Raw genomic sequence first — 17,709 nt, forward strand, 5'->3', positions numbered from 1 at the left:
TCATTTAACGTAATTACGTGCGTTCCCTCCTTTTCTCGAGATCATTTTTGGTGGCCTTGGGCTCCGCCAGTTTCTAGGCCTGCACTATTCGGTGCGTATGTCATCCAGTTAGGAATGGCCCGGGACCCTCAATGGCCTCTCCGACTGTCCTTCCAAAGAGGCCCAGATAATCGCTTGCTTGCCTCCTTCAGAGGAAGCCGAAAGCTCACTGAGGTCCCCCGTTTTGTTCCTGGCCTTTCCCATCCCACACCGTGTTGGCCAACGTGGGAGTCTCCTCCTCTCCAAGATGTGCTCTGGGGCTTCTGTTTTGTATCGGCTGACAGAAAAGGGAGATCACGGCAGAGGCAGGGCTCAGTGTGATGCAAGAGCCAGGATCCGATAATCCTTTGAGCTTCTAAAAGTGACTATTAGCCAAGCCACTGTCTGAGCCCGGCTGAGTCACCGGATGCTGGCGCCGCCATTGGTCCTTCTCTGCCAGGCACAAGGCTTTAAAATGGAAGGGAAGCCGTTGCACAGACGTGTGAGGCTGGCCGGCACTCAAAGGGCAGATCTCAGGAAGCTCGGGGCTCCTCTTGGCTGGGACAGGAAGTGAGGTAAGACATGAAATGGCTGCCGCCATCTAACCTCCCGCCCTTGCTATTGCGGTGTGACCTAGTCAAGAGAACCAGCCTACCTTGGTGGAAAGAAACCTGCATTGTGATCAGCCTCTCTGAAGGACCTGGGCAACTCCCTAAGCACAACTGGTGCCTCTGTCCGCGGAGGGGCAGAGAGGGTTATGAGCTGGGGCCAGCAAAACCTGGGTTCAAGTCCCACATGGGTCAGCTGCTCACCGCATGACCCTGGGCACGTCACTGGCCTTCTCTGGGCCTTGGATGGCCACTCAGCGGAAATCCGTGCCCCAGCCACGGGCGCAGTTTTCCCAGCCGGGCCATCAAGGCAAAATGCTCCCAAGGAGACGGCATGCGGGCGGGGTTCCTCCCGAGTGGAAGGTGCTCTTTCTGGAACCTACCCAAACGGCATGTGGGCTCTTTTCTAGGATCTTCTCCTGAAAATGAGGGCGGCGATCCTTCTCGGGTTCCTGGGGGTGGCCCTGGCTGCGCCGGTGAGTGTCTACCGCAGAGCTATGGGGCGGCTCCCGATGGGGAGGAGGCCTGGCGCCCTGACCCGCGTCCTCTTCTTTCCCTGCAGCTCCTGCCCCAGCCCCTGCTGTCTGCGAGCAACAGTCGCGAGGTCAGTGCCCGGGGGCACCACGTGGCTGATTCTTCCGCCTGTGCCCTGGGGGGGGGGGGGAGCGGCCAATGGAGGGTTTGGCTGAGGGTCAGAAAGGCTTGGGTTCAAGTGGCACTGCGGAGCTGCGGGACCCCTGCACGTCGCCTCCTTTTGCTTCAGTTTCCTCCATCGTAAAGCAGGGATGACTCGAGTCCGTGTGGCACTAAAGCACAGGCGCTCTTACCGCTGCTGTGGGGGTGAGAGCGGTGCAGGGATGAGGACGGAGAACCGGGCTCCCTAGGCCTGCTTAAGAGAACCTTCCAGGGGAAAGCGGGGAAAGCCTGGGCTCGCCTGCCATCTGAACGGGGAAACCCAGAGGATTGACCCGGCTTGCAGCTTGTTTTCCATTGAGAAGCCTGGCCCTGCTTGCCCTCCTCACAGAGCCAAGGAAGGGGCTTTGCACAGAGGAAACGCTCCATAAGTTGTTCAGTTGTGACCCTTTATCGTGGCAAAGGCACGGCAGTGGTGGGCCTTCCCTTCTCCAGCGCATTTGACAGATGAGGAAACTGAGGCCAAGAAGGCTAAGAGACTTGCCCAGGGTCCCACAACTTGTAAGTGTTTGAGGCTGGATTTGAACTCGGGAAGACGAGCCTTCCTGACTCCACGCCTGGCTTCCTAAGTATTTGCTGCTCATTCAATCAATTGGTGACTCTTTCGGTGGGAGCAGACACACACTACAGGGGGAGGTGAAGTGTTGGGCCAGCAAATGGAGCGAGCTTCTGCTCAGGATATCCGTGTTAGCGCGCTCCCTCCCTCTGCTCCAGGACCATTTTCTAAGCCCAGAGAACTTGCCTCAGGGCTGAATGAACTTCTGGCCCACTGGCTGGGCAGAGGAGTGTAGGGGAGGGATGTAGTAACCTGTTCTCTACGTTCCTTTGCTTCCTCAGTTACTGATGGGGCTCGGCAATGCCAGGCTTCGGGGGCTCCCGCCTGGCCTCCAGGTACAGTGATGCCCACAAAGCACTCCCCTCACTTTTGTCTCCACTGACCTTTGTTGATCCCCCTCCCACGAGTGATGCTCATTTCGTTCTTCCGGTCCTGGGTTCAAGGATCTCGGTTAGAGTCCTCCGCCTTCTCTGGTCCCTTCCCCCTTAGAATTTCGCAAACCCTCCCGACCCAGCTATTGGCAGCAAAAGGCAATCCATTATGCAATTTATGACATGATGCACATAAGAAATGAAATAGAGGAAGACGCTGAATTCAGAGACGATCATTATTTACACGCTGTCTCCCATAATCCTTTACCAAGCTTCTCAGAGCCCTCAGTTAGGAGAGGGGAAGTGCTGCCAGCTTGGGCATCCCCGTAACCATAGCCTAGACTCCTGACGTCACGCCTTTACCTCTCACTAGGACTCGCCTTTGTTTCCGCAAACAAAAATGTCCCTTCTCGGATCATTGCTTATTCACATGTGCGTTATTCCATTTGCCTGAGCTGTCCTATTGCTGGGAAGCCCATCCTTAAATTGTTGTCGAGCTGCACAGGAGAGCCTTTCTCGGGCACGCGGCTCTCCAATTTGAAGCAACCCCGTTTTCTCTCCTCCCTTCCCCTCTTGCTCCAGGCATCGGCCAATCCGCTGATTTTCCCCCTCCCCGGAGCCCTGCACCACGGGCCTCGGCCACTGGGACTTTCGTGGCCGTCCCTGGGTCATTTTGGAGGGCTTGTCCCAAATGAGGTACCCCTCCCAGGGCAGGCGAGGCTGGCTCAGAGAAGCCAGGCAGTCCAGCAGGAAGCTCCTCGGCTGCAGATGCTTCAGCAGAACCAGCAGGACCCTTATCAGGTAAGCCCACCTGGCACTCTACATGGGGCTCGTGGGGCTTTGGCCCAGGCCTGCCCCCTGCCGGCGCCCCTTCGGCCACCCTCCGTAATGTCCTGGTCCTCAGTCTCCTTTCAAACTCCCCGGCCTGGAGGAGTAACGGGCTGCCCTTCCCCGCTTCGCCCTGGGTCCTGCGGCTGTGCCTCCCACATGGAATGCCCCGCTGCAGGCGTGGTCATTGCTGCTCGCGGCTCTCCAGTGAAGTCACCCTTCTGGGGAACGTGAATGGCCCACAGGCGGTGCTTTCATAGTGGTTCTGTGTGATGCGTACGGTATGGAGGACGGGTACCAAGTCGTGTCCATCTGGACGGAGGCCAGCAGAGACCGGGGAGTCTTCGGAGAGCTTCTTCCAGCCTGGCACCGTTATGATTCCTGCTGCCTCGCAGGCGCTCCTCTCTCCCACGGGGATGCCTGGAAGGGAACCGCGCTGGCCGATTTTAGTCAAGGGACGTCCTCCGTGTCCCAAGTGGCCAGCGTTCTTTCGGCAGCCCGCATGGGAGCGGGGATGCAAACGCAGTGGTCCTGCCTTCAAAGGCAGCGCTCCCCGCGGGGCTTTGGGGTGTTTTCATTTGAATTCTTTATTCTTACTCCCCTCACAGATTATACCTTGCTTCTTTTCATTCGGAGTTCCTCAGGTCTGGGGACAGGTAGGTAAATAAAAATGGGTCTGCAATTTGGGGTAAAAAAGGCAAATCTTCTCCCTTCTAGGAAGGAAACATTTATTAGGCACATACTATGTCCCAGGCACCATGCTAAACGCTTTACAGATATTCTCTGCTTTTCTCCTCACAACAACCCTGGGAGGTAGGGCTGCTATTATCTCCATTTTATACTTGAGGAAATTGAGGCACACAGAAGGGAAATGACTTGTCCAAGGTCATCTTGCTGGTAAGAATCCAAGCCCAGATTTGTGCCAAGGTGCACCCTCTAGCTGCCCATGCTGGGCCCGTCTAACCCCGAACAACAAAATCTGTAGTCCACACTCGGGAGGGTCACAGATGGGTCTGGCAGGTCTCACCATGTGGCGTCCCTCTGGCAATCTTGTCCTTGCATGCCATTGAGATGACCATCTCCGGATTGGTTGTTTGGGGAGGCAGGGCCACTTTGTGAGCCAGAGTGCTGGCCCTGTGCAGCTCTGTGCCCCTCATTGGGGAGGACCAGGGCCCACCCAGAGCTTCTTGGCCAACAGAACTCATCTCTGACCACAGGGCTGAAACAGCAGCAACCGGAAACATCCTGCTTCCTTTCCCTTTTCCCAGTGTCCGTCCCATGGTGTTTTAGAAGCTGTAGCATCTACTCAAGACCCGAGTTCAGATCCCGCCCCAGATACCACGAGGCCCCAGCAATAAAATGAGATAATAATGGCATTTTACCTCCCGGGACCATGATGGTCCTGTGAAATGTTGGAAAGCCATTTTGAAAACTTAGCGGGTTACCCCTCACACCTCGTCCAGGTCAGTGAGGTGGCCTTGGCACTTCCCTTTCATCGGCTCCTCTGGCTTTGGAGTGCGTCTCCAGTGCCTGACATGGACTCCCACCTCCCTTCCAGAAGGCTCGGTTCAAGGGCTACTGCCTACAGGAGGTCTTTCCGGGTTCCTCCCCGGAGCCGTTTGTGTCTCCCCCACCCCCAAGTGGTCTCGCCTTTATCGGAGAGCCCATAGAGTCATGATGGTGCATTTATAGAGAACTCTGTGGGCAAGCACTTATAAATATGATCTCATTTGCAGGCAGAGGCAGAAAAGAAAGGGCTTGCCCAGGATCACACACTAACCCCCATCTGAATCTGGATTTGAACTCGGGTCTTCCCGACTCCACATCCAGAATTCTTTCGCCTAGCCGCCTGTCTCCTCTGGGTAAACTCCACAGGGCAGGACTCATTCTTTGTGTTCCTCTCAATGCCTGGCCCATGGGGCTGCTTAATCAATGCTCCTAGATTGACTGGTAGAGAACTCCGGCCCACGCCGGGGAGCTACCTTTCCCACAAGCCCCCGGGGAGGGCGTTCTATCAGCAGCCGGGGGGCTTCGGTCTGGGAAGGAAACGTAGCCTGGGGAACTGAAGCTGGGGAAAGGGCGGCGCTGGAAGGCGGCTTGGGGCTCGTGCCTCGGCAGTCTGCTCCAGCACGCTCCCGGCGGCCGGACCAGGGTTTCTCTGGGACCCCGCGGGCTGCCGGGACTCGGGGACTCCTGGGGCTGCTTTCCGCCCTGCCTCCGGACAGGCCGCGAGGCTCCTCCTCTTCCGCCTGTCCTTCTGTGGCGCCCCTTCCGGAGTCCCTGAAGAGCCAACGCCCCTCCAGTGACATCTCTAGCCAGAGAGGACGGTGCGGATGCATCGGCTCCTGACTGGAGCGTGTTTGATGTCTCCCAAGCAGATGGTTCCGTACTATCCAGTCTGCGTGTACGGCGCCCAGGACCCGCCTCTCCAGCTCTCTGCACTAGCCGGGCCGCCGCAGCCACCAGAGCAGGTACCTGGCGCTGACCTCTCTTTTCTGACTGCTCCCACTGCAATGGGAGGGCCTGGTAGGAGCCAGGCTCAGGGGGAGCCTCGACCGGCCCCTACTTGTTTTAACTGAATGGCTTACGGAGACACGATGGTCTCCTTCAGCTGGACCCAGGTTTGAATCCTGCCGGAGACACTGACTAGCTGTGTGGCGGCGCCAGGTCTCGGGCTCTCTGTGGGCATCAGTCTCCTCCTCTGTAAGATGGGGGAGTGGATGGGATGCCTTCTGAGACCCAGAATCATTAACTCTGCCATTGCTTGGGGAGGTCTCGTGGGCAGAGGCTCAGAGAACTGCCGCGAGTCCGGAGAGGGCCTGGAAAGGGAGTTTCGAGTTGCAGTCCGAGGGCTCCCGTCTCCTATGTTGTCCGCAGCGCCACTCTTACCGAGTCTCTGGCCCTTCTTTGCGGGGCTGGCTTAGGAGGCAGCTCGGAATCCGCTGGTCCTGGGAAATAAGATCCCAGAGACTTTGGGAGTCTAAGGAGAACTAAGAGCCTGGGAGATGAGTCCCTCCCTTTAGTCCCGGAAGTTCCGCCAGAGATTAGCCCTCTCTTGGCAGTCTCTCTCTTTGTGCCTTCTGCACAGAGCGCATCAGCACCCCCCCCCCCACCCCGAACGGGTTTGCCAACGCTTTGTCCACTCTGAGCCAGGGGTACCAGGCAGCAGACAGTCTTCTCTCTTACCAGTCATGTTCTCACTCCTGCCAGTGGGATCATGGCATGAAAAACCAACCTCGCTACCCAGAAAGAGCAACTTCATTTGAAAGACGTATGTGGTATCTTGACATTTTACCTAGAAAACTCAATTCCATAAAGTAAACATCTATTAAAACCTCTCATGTTGGCTTGCTAGATGGCTCAGTGGATAGAGAGCCAAGCCTGGAGATTGGAAATTCTGGGTTCAAATGTGGCCCCACATAGTTCCTGGCTGTATGACCCTGGGCAAGTCACTTAGCTCCCCGTGCTTAGCCCTTACTGCTCTTTTGCCTTGGAAGCAGTACTTAGTATTAATTCTAAGACAGAAAGTAGGGGTTAAAAAAAGCAAAGGACCTCTTAGGTATGTGCCAGACGCTCTCTGGGGATTCAGACAAAAAGGAAAAGGATTTCTGGCCCCTGTGAGCTTCCATTCTGTTGTAAACCATTCAGCTCATTCATCCAGCATCGCTGGTGGGGGCACCAAGCTTAGGGGAGGCACGCCTTTGTCCCCAGTGGCTTGCACAGTATGCACGCAGACCGGAGGCTGGACCCCTATTTTGTTAGGCTGCTCCCCTCTTCCTGTCTCCGGCTGGGGCTTTCATGCCAAAGATACTGGAGGGGCTGGCCTTTCCTTCGCCTGCGTATTTACAGATGAGGAAATGGAAGCAAATTTGAGCTCAGGAAGATGAACTTAGGAAGGATGGAAGTCTCTCTCCCTCCTCCCTCCTCCCTGGCATCCTTAGAATCCTCAGTCTTCCTCCAAACCCATTTCTAAGGTCCCCTCCTACAGGGCGTCTTTCCTGTGCCCTCAGAATGCTTTGCATTGATTATCGGTAGTGTACAGGAGGTGACAAAACATGGTAGGTAGAAAGCTGACCGCAGAAACCAGGGGGATTTGAGTTCGAATTCTGCCAAGGACCCAGACTGGACCTGTGACCGGCACTTAAATTGATCCGTATTCTAGGCACTCGCTAAGATATTAAGTCGCACCAAAGGTATCAACTTGCATTGGCAGAGGGAGCTTCGTCACGTGGAAGTTCCCCGCCCCCCTGAAATCCCAATATTTCGTGTATATTTACAAGTGTCATCGCAGGGATGACTCTCCATCCCCAGGACCTGGTATATGGTAGGTGCTACCTAAGTGCTTACCGACTGACTTTGACACAGATAAGCACGAGTATAAAACAAATGATTACGTGCTGACTGTATCGGAGAGCTGCAAAACCAACGAGCAATAACCCCCTGTTACCGGAGGTGTCGGGCAAGAGTTCTGACCAGCCAGGGAGCACAGCAAGGCCTTCGGGGGAGGGTTGTCTTTTCAAAGATGAATAAGGAGGATTCGCTTAGCAAGGGGGGAGGGGAGAGGCGGAGGGAGGAAATGCTAAGTAACAAGTACTGGAGAAATGGAAGGACAGGGCAGGATAGGGCGCAGATGGAGCGGAGGCTGGCTGGAGAATGGAGCCAATCAGAGATAAGGCTAGCAAGGCACTGGCGGCTCCAAATCACAAGGGTCTGAACTATATTGGTGGATAATGTGGTGGAAGTTGAATGAGCCCCCTCCTCGCGCATCAGGAATATTGTTCATGAATTGCCAGAGGGAGAACGTGGAAGGCGGTCCTGCCTCCGTGGCACACGCAGCTTCCACCTCGCCCTCGTCGGGCGCCTGTTCCAAAGGTTGGAGGGCTTGATGTCACGAGGCCGGGTGCTAAGAATGAGACTTGCACTAGGTTGGCGGCAAAGGTACAAGCAACAAAGAGATGGATTACGGGGATGTTTCCATGATGGAATCAGTGAGATTTGGATTGGCTCTAACAGCTGAGGAAGAGGGGAAAGCCAGACTCCCCAACTTTCAAAGCCAGGTTAAATGGCACAGGGACCGAGGCAGAATTAAGGAACGGAAAGAGAGTAAGCTTAGGGAGAAACCCAATACATCTTTGTGTTTGTGCAAAAGCGGAACAAAAACAATTAACGAATCTCTCGAATCTGACAGGTCCCATCTTATCCTGAACTGGGGTGCCTTACTCAACAAGCACAGCCTGTAAGTGTCAATATTTTTATTTCAATAAGGCAGCTTTTGGTGCTGATTGCTGGCATTTTCTGTTCGTCTAATTAGCCTGTTCATCTTGTAAAAATCATGCTTCTTCACTGCTACTTGCAAATTGGGTTTCTTTCTTGGCTCCCAAGCAAACAGTTGATGGATGCCTGTCCTCTTTCTTCATGTGCCTCTGAAGGAGTTCTGATTTCTGGAGCAAGGCTCCTCAGGTCTTTTAGCTTCAGACCCGAGTTGAGAAACAAGGACATCGTTGGCTTTTGGACCTGAAACCTGAACTAAGTGGGCCGTGTATTGAGAGGGCAACTTCCCTGATCACTATTACAGTCCAAGAGCCTTTGAAGCACCGAGCCCTTCAAGGGGCAATCCAGGCTTTGCCATAGCTCATAGGAAAAGTGTGTTTGGGCGGATGGCCCTTCCTGTAATCCGGGAAGTGGTGCTGGTTTTCTTGTTATAATAAGCCCAATAATAATTCCCGCTCTTCCACACCACAGGGCAGAGGCTACGCCATCAATTTCAGGGCCAGATACTGCCTCTGTCCAGAACCATGACGAGTGGGGGATTATCCTGTCCTGCCCGGAAATCTAGAACTGTCATTGGCATGGTCATTGGGGTTTTGTCCTATCAGTCCATCAGCAAACATCTTTTGAGTGCCTGCTGTGTGCCAGGTATCGCGCTAAACCCCGAGCATGCAAAAAGAGGGGGAAGGGCCCAGGGCGGAACACTTGGAGAGTGCCCGAATCCCTGTTTGGGGACATGATTCTTTCTCTAGTTCCTTCCTCACTCCTAGCCCCTGGCTGCTTGACCTAGGTGCAAAAAAGGGAGAACTTGCCAGTGTAGCCATGTGTGGAAATAGACTGCTCTGTCTGCATCCCTTGTCAAGAGGAATGTGTTTCTGTCATTTCCTAGGACTCCCGGTTTGCCATTCCCTCAGAATTCCAGTCTCGCACAGTTGGTTTCCTCTATAATGTTACTGCATTGTACTCGTTCCCCTCAGCTTGCTTGCCTTCATTCCTTCCAGGTCGTCCCAATTTCCACGGCAGGGTCCATTTCGCCATTTCTAATGGGGCAGCCAGATTCCATTACATTCCTATACTCTGAGATGTTATGGCTGCTCACCAATAGGAGGTCTCTGCCCTAGTTAGCAGGTCGGCGCTATCAAGACTCCTTTAACAATCTTCCCCTTTTCCTTGATTGTACGCGAGATCGTACACCAGCACAACTCCTTCCATCCACCAGTTCCCGGGTCTGTTTCTTAACACTCTGTGCTAGCATCTTGAGGAGCAGGAGTGAAGACTAGGAATTTTCCCCGCTACAATCAAGGGAGCTTGTTCTAATGCACCGACTTCTGACTGTATAGAAACTTAACGAAGCCAAGGATTTAACTCATTTTTGTTTTTCCATAAATATTTGGCTCGGGATTTAAATTACCTGGAGTAGCACAGTCTTACTGGGAAGAAGCCCATCTTTATTTTTTAACGGCAGCGTCTTAAAAACGAATATAGATATTAGTATCCATATCTTAACGGTGCTACCTCGTCATCAAGTCTCTCTAATCCGGTAGGTATTGCCTGGAGGACAGCAGGAGATGGCCTTTGATCTCTTAAGAGGGGACGTTCCCGAAAGCCCCGCAATGGTAAGGGTGCTCAGAGGATCCTCCCAGCTTGACAGGCAGATGGCATTACATGGAAATTTAAGGATGATAAGAAAAACAATCCACATTTATAGAGTGCTTTAAGATTTGCAAAGCACTCTCCTCACCCCAACACCGTGAATTCAGTAGAGTGCCTCTTAAATTCACAGATAAGGACATTAAGGATCGCAGAAATGAAATCATTTCCTTAAGGTCACACAGGGAGGAAGAAAAGAAAGATGGAAGGAAAGAAGAATGGAAAAAATGAAGGAAGAAAGGACGGAAATAAGCATTCATCAAGCCCCTACTATGTGCCAGACAATATACCAAGCACTTTAAAAATATTCTGTCATGTGATCCTCACAATAAGTCTGGGAGTCAGTGCATACCCCTATTTTACAGTTAAGGAAACTGAGGCCAATTGAAGTTAAGCAAGCTGTCTGTGGTCCCACAGCCAGGAAATGTCCGAGGTCAAATGTGGACACAGGTCATCCTGACTCCAGGCTCAGAGCTCTGTGTTCTTTGGTGCCCCCTAAGTGCTGTTCTACTTACAGCTTGTCACTATCAGAACCAGGAACTGAATGTGTGTCTTCCTGATTACAAGACCAAAGAATGGGTTTGTTGCTTGGGGCATTTCTTTGGTTTGAGGCAACTGTCAAAAATTAAGCACTAAAATCTGAAAATCAGCACCTACTCCTTCTCCTCGGGCACGGCCACATCAGCTCAGTAAACGTGGTCTCATTCCCACTCCCGGTTTTGCCTTAAGAACAGCCCTTATTGTTTGAGCCCCAATTTCCTAGAAGTTATCCAGCCATCTTTTGGGCTCTCGTTTGTCCCATTTCTGAAGAATCTTTTGACCTTTTTCTGGATTGTAGTTTTTGTCAGTAATTGGGAGCACTTTCATATACAGAGAATAGAAAAGAGGGTTTTTGTATGGAACTGAATTTCTATTATTTAAATTTTGGTTTTTTTAATTATATAACAAATTTAACATATCAGTTTGGAATGTATTTCACTAGCCGATCTCCCTCTGAATTTCTGTTCTTGGGTGTATTTAAACGTATTTCAATGCCAGCCTTTTTCCCATTAGAGATTCCTTATTCATGCAAGTCCTTTCTCGAACTCTCTTCTTAGTCTGTCTGTGATCTTAAACACCGAATCAAAGAACAGGCACAGCTTATTGTACACTTTTTGTATTGTTCTATCCTGGTTTTCAAAATGGCAGGCTCAATTCCCCCATTCCATCAACAGTCGGTTAGTCTACCCGGCCTCCCATACCCTCTCCAGCGATTGTCCTTTTGGGGTTTGGGGGGTCATCTTTGTCATTTTGATGGGTAACAATGATCAGAATTGTTTCGATTTTCATTTTCCTCATTATTCCTGAGCAGTTCCAAATGTTTATTGCTATGTGGCCTCTCTGTTCCTGTCTTCATTATTAAACTATTAAGACTCCCTCTTGTTCTTCTGTATTTGCCTCAGTTTACAATATCATGTGATACTTCGTACCAGGCTTTTATCAGAGAAGCTGTTGCTTCACCATGGTGGGGGTTTTACAAACACTTACCTTGCTGTGGTCAGTGCATGTCTTCCTAGTTCTGTTTTCTTCACTTTGTAAGAGTGCCATGAATCTGTCCTACCTCCGGAACATCTACACTTCTTCATTGTTTCCTTTGAGCCTCTAGATCCTGTGCTAATCCAAGTGAGTTTTCATAGTACCTGATTGAGTGTTGTACAGTGTCCCTTTGGTGGTTTGATTGGTATAACCTTAAATCTAATGGCAGCTAGGTGACACAGGGGATAGAGCACCAGGATGTAGAGAGGAAGGCACGAGTTCAAATCTATCCTCGGACAAGTACTAGCTGTGTGAGCTTAGGTGAGTCACTGAACCTGTTTGGCTCATTTTCCTCAACTGTAAAATGAAGATAATAATAGTACCCACCTCCCAGGGTTATATTGGGGATCAAATAAAATAATAATTCTAAAATACTTAGTATGGTTCCTGGTCCATAGTAAGCTCTATATTAATGTTAGTTAATACTATTATTTCCATAAATTAACTTCAGTAATATTGTCATTTTTATTATATTAGCATGGCTCAGCCATGAGTGCTACAGTAGTATTTCTCCAATTCTTTGAATTGTTCTTTATTTCCTTAAGGAACATTTTGCCATTTTAGCAATACAATAGAATGCATTTTGGCAGATTAACTCCCAGATAGTTCATGCATTTTCAAAATACTTCAAATGAGAATTTTCTTTCTTTTATTTACTCGTGGATTTTGTTATAGCTATATAGAAATACTTTTATTTTAGTGGTCTAATTGTGTACCCCCAATTTTATTTTATTTTTTTAAACTCTTACCTTCCATCTTAGAATCAGTACTGGGTATTAGGCCCAAGGCAGAAGAAAGGTAAGGGCTGGGCAATGGGGGTCCAGTGACTTGCCCAGGGTCACACAGCTAGGAAGTGTCTGAGGTCAAATTTGAACCCAGCACCTCCTGTCTCTATGCCTGACTCTCCATCCACAGAGCCACATAACTGCCTCCATAGTCCCAATTTTACTAAAGCTATTAATTATTTAAATGTGTTTCTTTGCAAATTCTCTAGGATTTTTCTAGGTAAAAGATCATGTCAGAAGTCAACAGGAAGAGTTCTGACTTAGTATATTGGTTTATTTCCAGATATTATTATATAATATGTTCGGATCCCCAACTTTTTCTATTAAAAAAGTACCGCATAGAGCTAATAATTATTAATTTGTCATTTAGTTTTATGTGTGATACTGCTAGTTCTCTTTCCTTCCCATATTTTTTCATTATGTTCCTTGGAATTCTTGACCTTTTGTTCCTCCAGATGAGTTTTGTTACAATTTTCTCCGTGTTCTATATTGAATCTTTTAAATATATTACTTTACCATTTCCCTCTCACATTTTATTCAGTATTTTTATGTCAATATTCATTAAGGAACCTGACCTATTCCTCCTATGTTTTGTGTCTCTTTGGATATCAAGACTATAGTTTCATAAAACAAATTTAGTAGAATCTCTTCTTTTCTTACTTTACCAGCAATTTATATAACACTAGAACTAGTTTTTCTTTGAATATTTAACATAATTCCCTTGAAAATGCATCTGGTCATGCTCCCTCCATCACCCCTTGGAAGTTTCTTTTATGCTTGGTTCAATTTTTTTTTTTAGTTTGAGTTAAGTTTTCTATTTCTTATTCTCTTAATCTACCTATTTTACATTTTTGTAAATATTTATCCATTTAAAGTATCAATTTTGTTGCCTTAAAATTGGGCAAAATTGTTCCTGAACTTGTTAATTTCTTCTTCACTTTTTGTGATCATTTTTTCATTTTTATATCTGCAATTTGATTTTCCTCTTTCAAAAAATGAGAATTTCTAACAGTTAATTTCATTAAACTTTTTAACTTTCACTTTTGTTCATTTCATTTTTGATTTCCAGAATTTCTATTTTGGCATTTTGTGATTTCTTTCTTTATTGCTTTTCAAGATTTTTTTAAGCTGAATGCCCAATTCATTAATGTATTCTTTCTCTCTGTGGTTGATGAATGTATTTAAAGATATAAAAATACTGACAAGAACTACTGGGTGTGTATCACAAAAATTATTTTGTCTCATTGTCACTTTATTTGATCAAATTGTCTATTGTTTCTGTGATTTGTATGAGGAATTTTCAAGAACAGAGTTTGGTAATGTTCCCACGTGGGTACAAAAGCAGGTGAAAGTGCATTTGCCTAACTTTCCTGGAATTTGGTCTCCATCCTGAGGGGTTATATGTTCTCCTGACAACATGTCATTCATTTCATCTTAATCCTATTGCTTTCTATACTGTCCAGTTTTAGCCCACATACCCCATTGTCTACCTGTCTATTCTAATTCTCACTCTTTTTAGCCAATAGAAAATGTGCTGCCATATACCCAACGAGAAATGGTGAACCTTGGATACCCCTATGCTGGAATTTTCATGCCTTCCTATCCTTTGAAGCATCAAACAGCCAACATTTTGGCTTCCCCTACAGATAACGTAGTTCCTTTGGAGCTCCTGGAGGAAGAGGTAAAGGAATTAAAGGTTTTCCTAATGTCAGAAATTAAATTCCTGTTGTTACTTCTGAAGAGAAAAGGAAGTGGAACATATGGTTGGTGGTCATAGTCATCAGCATATAGAACTAAATAAGAGCTTGTTGGGAACTAAAAATGTGATGTTCTTCTCCTATTAATAAATCAGTTGAACAAAGTCAAATGAGAATTCGATAATTGCTTATGATGAATGACCTTCTTCTATCATCAGATCAACCCTGATTTGCTGAAGGAACCGTAAAGAGTTTCCTCTTACGGAATGGAGATATTTTGGAGAAAGGTAAAAAAAGAACAAAATTAATTTTGCCCTAAACTATGTATTGAATGCCATGATTTAAACACAAAACTCAATGGAGACATTAATGAGGTTAAGTGCTTTCCCCAAGACAATTGTAAGAAATTAATTAATGCCTCAGTTCTGGTTACCAACATGCTCCTTCAGGAAAATCACCATTTTTTGCTTTATTTTTAGCAAAACATCTCTTTCTATGGTGGAGGGTTATTCCATATGCCCAGGGTAGCATGATGGTTTTCATATTTCCTTATACCAAAGGTGAGGGAGAGGTGATTCAGGTGTCACATGGGTTAACTCACAAAATTCTGTCTTTCTTCTTCGTGGATTTAATACTCAAGACTCTTCAAACAACAATAATGTTCCCAAATACCCATTAAAAAGGAATGTGCCACTTTTAAATGAACTAACATAGAATTGATCAAAGGTTACAATCATGAAAACTCTTGTTCTAATCAGTCTGTATGCTAGAATTATAAGTAGAGTGGGAAGGGATTTGGGAGGCCATTTAGGAATGAGAATTCCCTTGTTTTACAGGAAAGGAAATTGAAGCCAAGAGAGGGAAAATGAGTCATCAAAGGAAACACGTGCTAATGATTTCTGGCACCTTTCAGCAAATATGGTCCTGACAGTATAGAAACATCTGGCAACATTCCCCCCGAAAGCTATTTTCTTTTTCTTCTGGTGGGAAAGGAGACACATGTGACAAACTTTTGCCTTGATTTTTCATTTCCACTGTCTCTAACACCAAATCACAGCAGAGTTAGTCAATGAGACATAAATTTGAGATAAACCTATGAGTAATTAATCCCAGCCATCTTTATGACTATGTCATGTCCAGCTCCAGATGTGTCCAGCCTAGTCACTGGTGAACGTTTTTCTGTGCTGGGAGATTGCGGGATCCTTGACACAACAGTTTCACTAGTTAAGAACAAGTAACTCGGTCTGTATAAAAATGAGTCTTCCTATGAACAACGGCCCCAACTCCCCACTTTGTTTCTGTTTGATGGTAGAAATTGCCACAGCTGTAAAGCTTTCTTGAACAAGGACTCTGTTACATGCCAAATTCAGATTCTTTCTAATCAGTCATGTCTCTCAGTAAAGTATACTAAAGACAGAGAAGGAAGAGGTTAAAAAAAAAGAGTAAATAAATGATTCAGTTTAATGAAACAATTAACTAAAAGGAATCGTCATGATGTTTCTTCACAGCTTCTCCATAAGAATCCAGATATGACTGAGCTGATGTTACTGACTGCTTCATGCCTCAGTTTGAGAAGAGACTGTCAATGCTAATTCTTCACATGGAAGACTCTTGGGGGGAGGGGAGGGGCAGGCATTACCCTGCACAGAGTATTATGAAACCAGACCTTCGACAGGGGCTGCTTGGTGTGTTCGAGAGATTCAACAAGAAGAATGAGAAGAATGTCATATAATGTAGCTATCTCTATAATGATGTCTTCTGAAAAAAAATCTACTGCAGATTTGTGTTCCAAGTCGTCAAGACCATACCTAGTTCTACATATGTATTAATTCCAAGTTTTCTGTCTTCCTTACAGAAATACAATTATCTTACCGTATAGTTCTTTTGTAGCCTTTTATTTGGATCCTCCACGGTTAATGCGATTCTACAGAACATCTTCAACTCTCCTAAAGTCATTATTTACTTCCAGCTCTTATCAAAGATTAAATTCTCTTCCGCAAGCAAACAGTAAACAAAGCCTCATCATGGGAATTGTCTTTATGAAAACTAAATATTCCTTTGAAACAGTCTATATTCACATAATCTTAGTAACAGTGAAGATTCTCATTGTCAACAAATACAAGGAGGGAACTGAATAAAAGTCCATTTTCTATTTATGTTGTTTTTCTGAAGGTATTGTCAGGCTTGAAGATGAAGCTTTCATATGCTCAACATGTACACTAGGTATTGGCCCAGAGAAACCAAAGAATCTTCTTGATACTTTTTAAAGTATCTACCCAAAACTTTTCTTCCATTATTCCCCAAAGAGATGAGTCATCTTAATGCACAGATCCAATCAAGCGAGAGAACATATGCAAAGCATTTCATTAAAATTAAAGGGCCACAGAAATGTAGGTGAGATCTTCCTTCTTCTCATCACCTCCATCGTCACCTTAGACTCTTCTCTTGGTGCTAGGGCCAAATTTGCACATGACTCTGAAGGCCTCTGCTAGGAAAACTGGAGAGTTAGAAATTACATTTAAACCAATGGTAGTAGTCTCTCGGAAGCCGAGAGTGACGATTGTCGTTTTTGTGCACAGAGACACTTGTGCGTGAAGGAGATTTAAGTGGAAAAGTCGGTACACAGAGACAGTCCCGCTCTCTCAGCTTTGGAAGCCTGGGTCCAGTGGCACAAAAGGTCGTTACACCTGGAGACTTCCTCAGCTGCATTGAGCTCACAGTAAAGCCCTGTAAAGCCATTAGCAGTCCCTAGAGAAGACTGAATCAGCAGTGGAAGGTGGCTTTCAGAGCTCCCAACCGCCCAATTCTGATTTTCAAGGAATTATTTTCTTCTATGAGATTTTTGAACCTTTTCTTTCTTTTTTTCTACATTAGATTTTTGTGCCTCTTTTTGATTTAGCCAGTTTTGTTTTTTAAGGTTTTATTTTTTTCTTATATTCCTATCATTTCTCTTTTCCATTTTCCCTCTTTTCTCTTAGTTGATTTTTAAATTCCTTTTTGAGCTCTTCGAGAGCCTGAGACCAGTTCCTACTTTTCTTTGAAGTTTTGCTTTGAACTTGCTATCCCCTTCTGAATTTGTGCCTTGTTCTTCTTTCTCTACATAATGCTCTATGATTTAGTTGTGTTTTGATGTTTGCTCATTTTCCTAGCCTTTTTCAGCTTTTATTTTTACCTTAAAGGTGAACTTTGTTCTCAGGGTATGTAATAGATGCTCCTATTAGGATATTTATGGTCGTAATATTCTCTTTTTCACAGGTAATAGGGGCACTAATAACAAATCCACAATACGTGCCAAATAAGAAAAAATGTAGCCTAAAAATATAGCCACATCTCTGTCTGTCTCCCTATCTCTCGGTCCCTGTCTCCGTTGTTGTCTTTCTGTCTCTCTCAAACACCCCAAGATACATGTCTCAGGAGAACAGGCAAGAGCATGTATTTGCTAGCTTTCTTACAGATCAAATCAAAAAGGCTTTCAAAGAAAAGGGATGTGAGAGAAAACGGACTGTGCATGTCCTCTAAGCTTCCTATGGCATGGAAAGAAAGACAAAATTACCTATGAAGTGCCTATTTTAAGTATCTATTGAGTGCCAGGCTCTGTATTTTACAAAGTATTTTATCACATTAAATATTTTACTTAACTTTTTTGCAAAGAGAAAGTAG

The 17,709-nt window shown here is 46.7% G+C and overlaps 1 protein-coding gene across 1 annotated transcript; it reads left to right on the top strand.

The window, feature by feature from the left end:
• The first annotated feature begins 923 nt into the window (after nucleotides 1–923).
• Nucleotides 924–16,199, top strand: ODAM (odontogenic, ameloblast associated). Its single transcript, XM_056803839.1, has 8 exons — nucleotides 924–1,102; nucleotides 1,189–1,230; nucleotides 2,829–3,047; nucleotides 5,390–5,545; nucleotides 8,263–8,310; nucleotides 13,872–14,033; nucleotides 14,268–14,336; nucleotides 15,558–16,199. Exons 1-7 carry the CDS (start codon nucleotides 1,052–1,054, stop codon nucleotides 14,295–14,297), a joined length of 708 nt encoding a protein of 235 aa, XP_056659817.1. The 5' UTR covers nucleotides 924–1,051; the 3' UTR covers nucleotides 14,298–14,336; nucleotides 15,558–16,199.
• Nucleotides 16,200–17,709: the final 1,510 nt, after the last annotated feature.

Source organism: Monodelphis domestica, chromosome 6 (assembly GCF_027887165.1).
Source record: "Monodelphis domestica isolate mMonDom1 chromosome 6, mMonDom1.pri, whole genome shotgun sequence".
In the NCBI taxonomy this organism is placed as follows: domain Eukaryota; kingdom Metazoa; phylum Chordata; class Mammalia; order Didelphimorphia; family Didelphidae; genus Monodelphis; species Monodelphis domestica.

Bases quoted from the DNA above. Each gene is read 5' to 3' on its own strand.
- ODAM (XM_056803839.1), top strand. From the start codon at position 1,052: ATGAGGGCGGCGATCCTTCTCGGGTTCCTGGGGGTGGCCCTGGCTGCG. The intron at 1,231-2,828 runs GTCAGTGCCCGG...CTCTTGCTCCAG, and splicing joins CTGCGAGCAACAGTCGCGAG to GCATCGGCCAATCCGCTGAT. The intron at 8,311-13,871 runs GTAAGTGTCAAT...CACTCTTTTTAG, and splicing joins TTACTCAACAAGCACAGCCT to CCAATAGAAAATGTGCTGCC.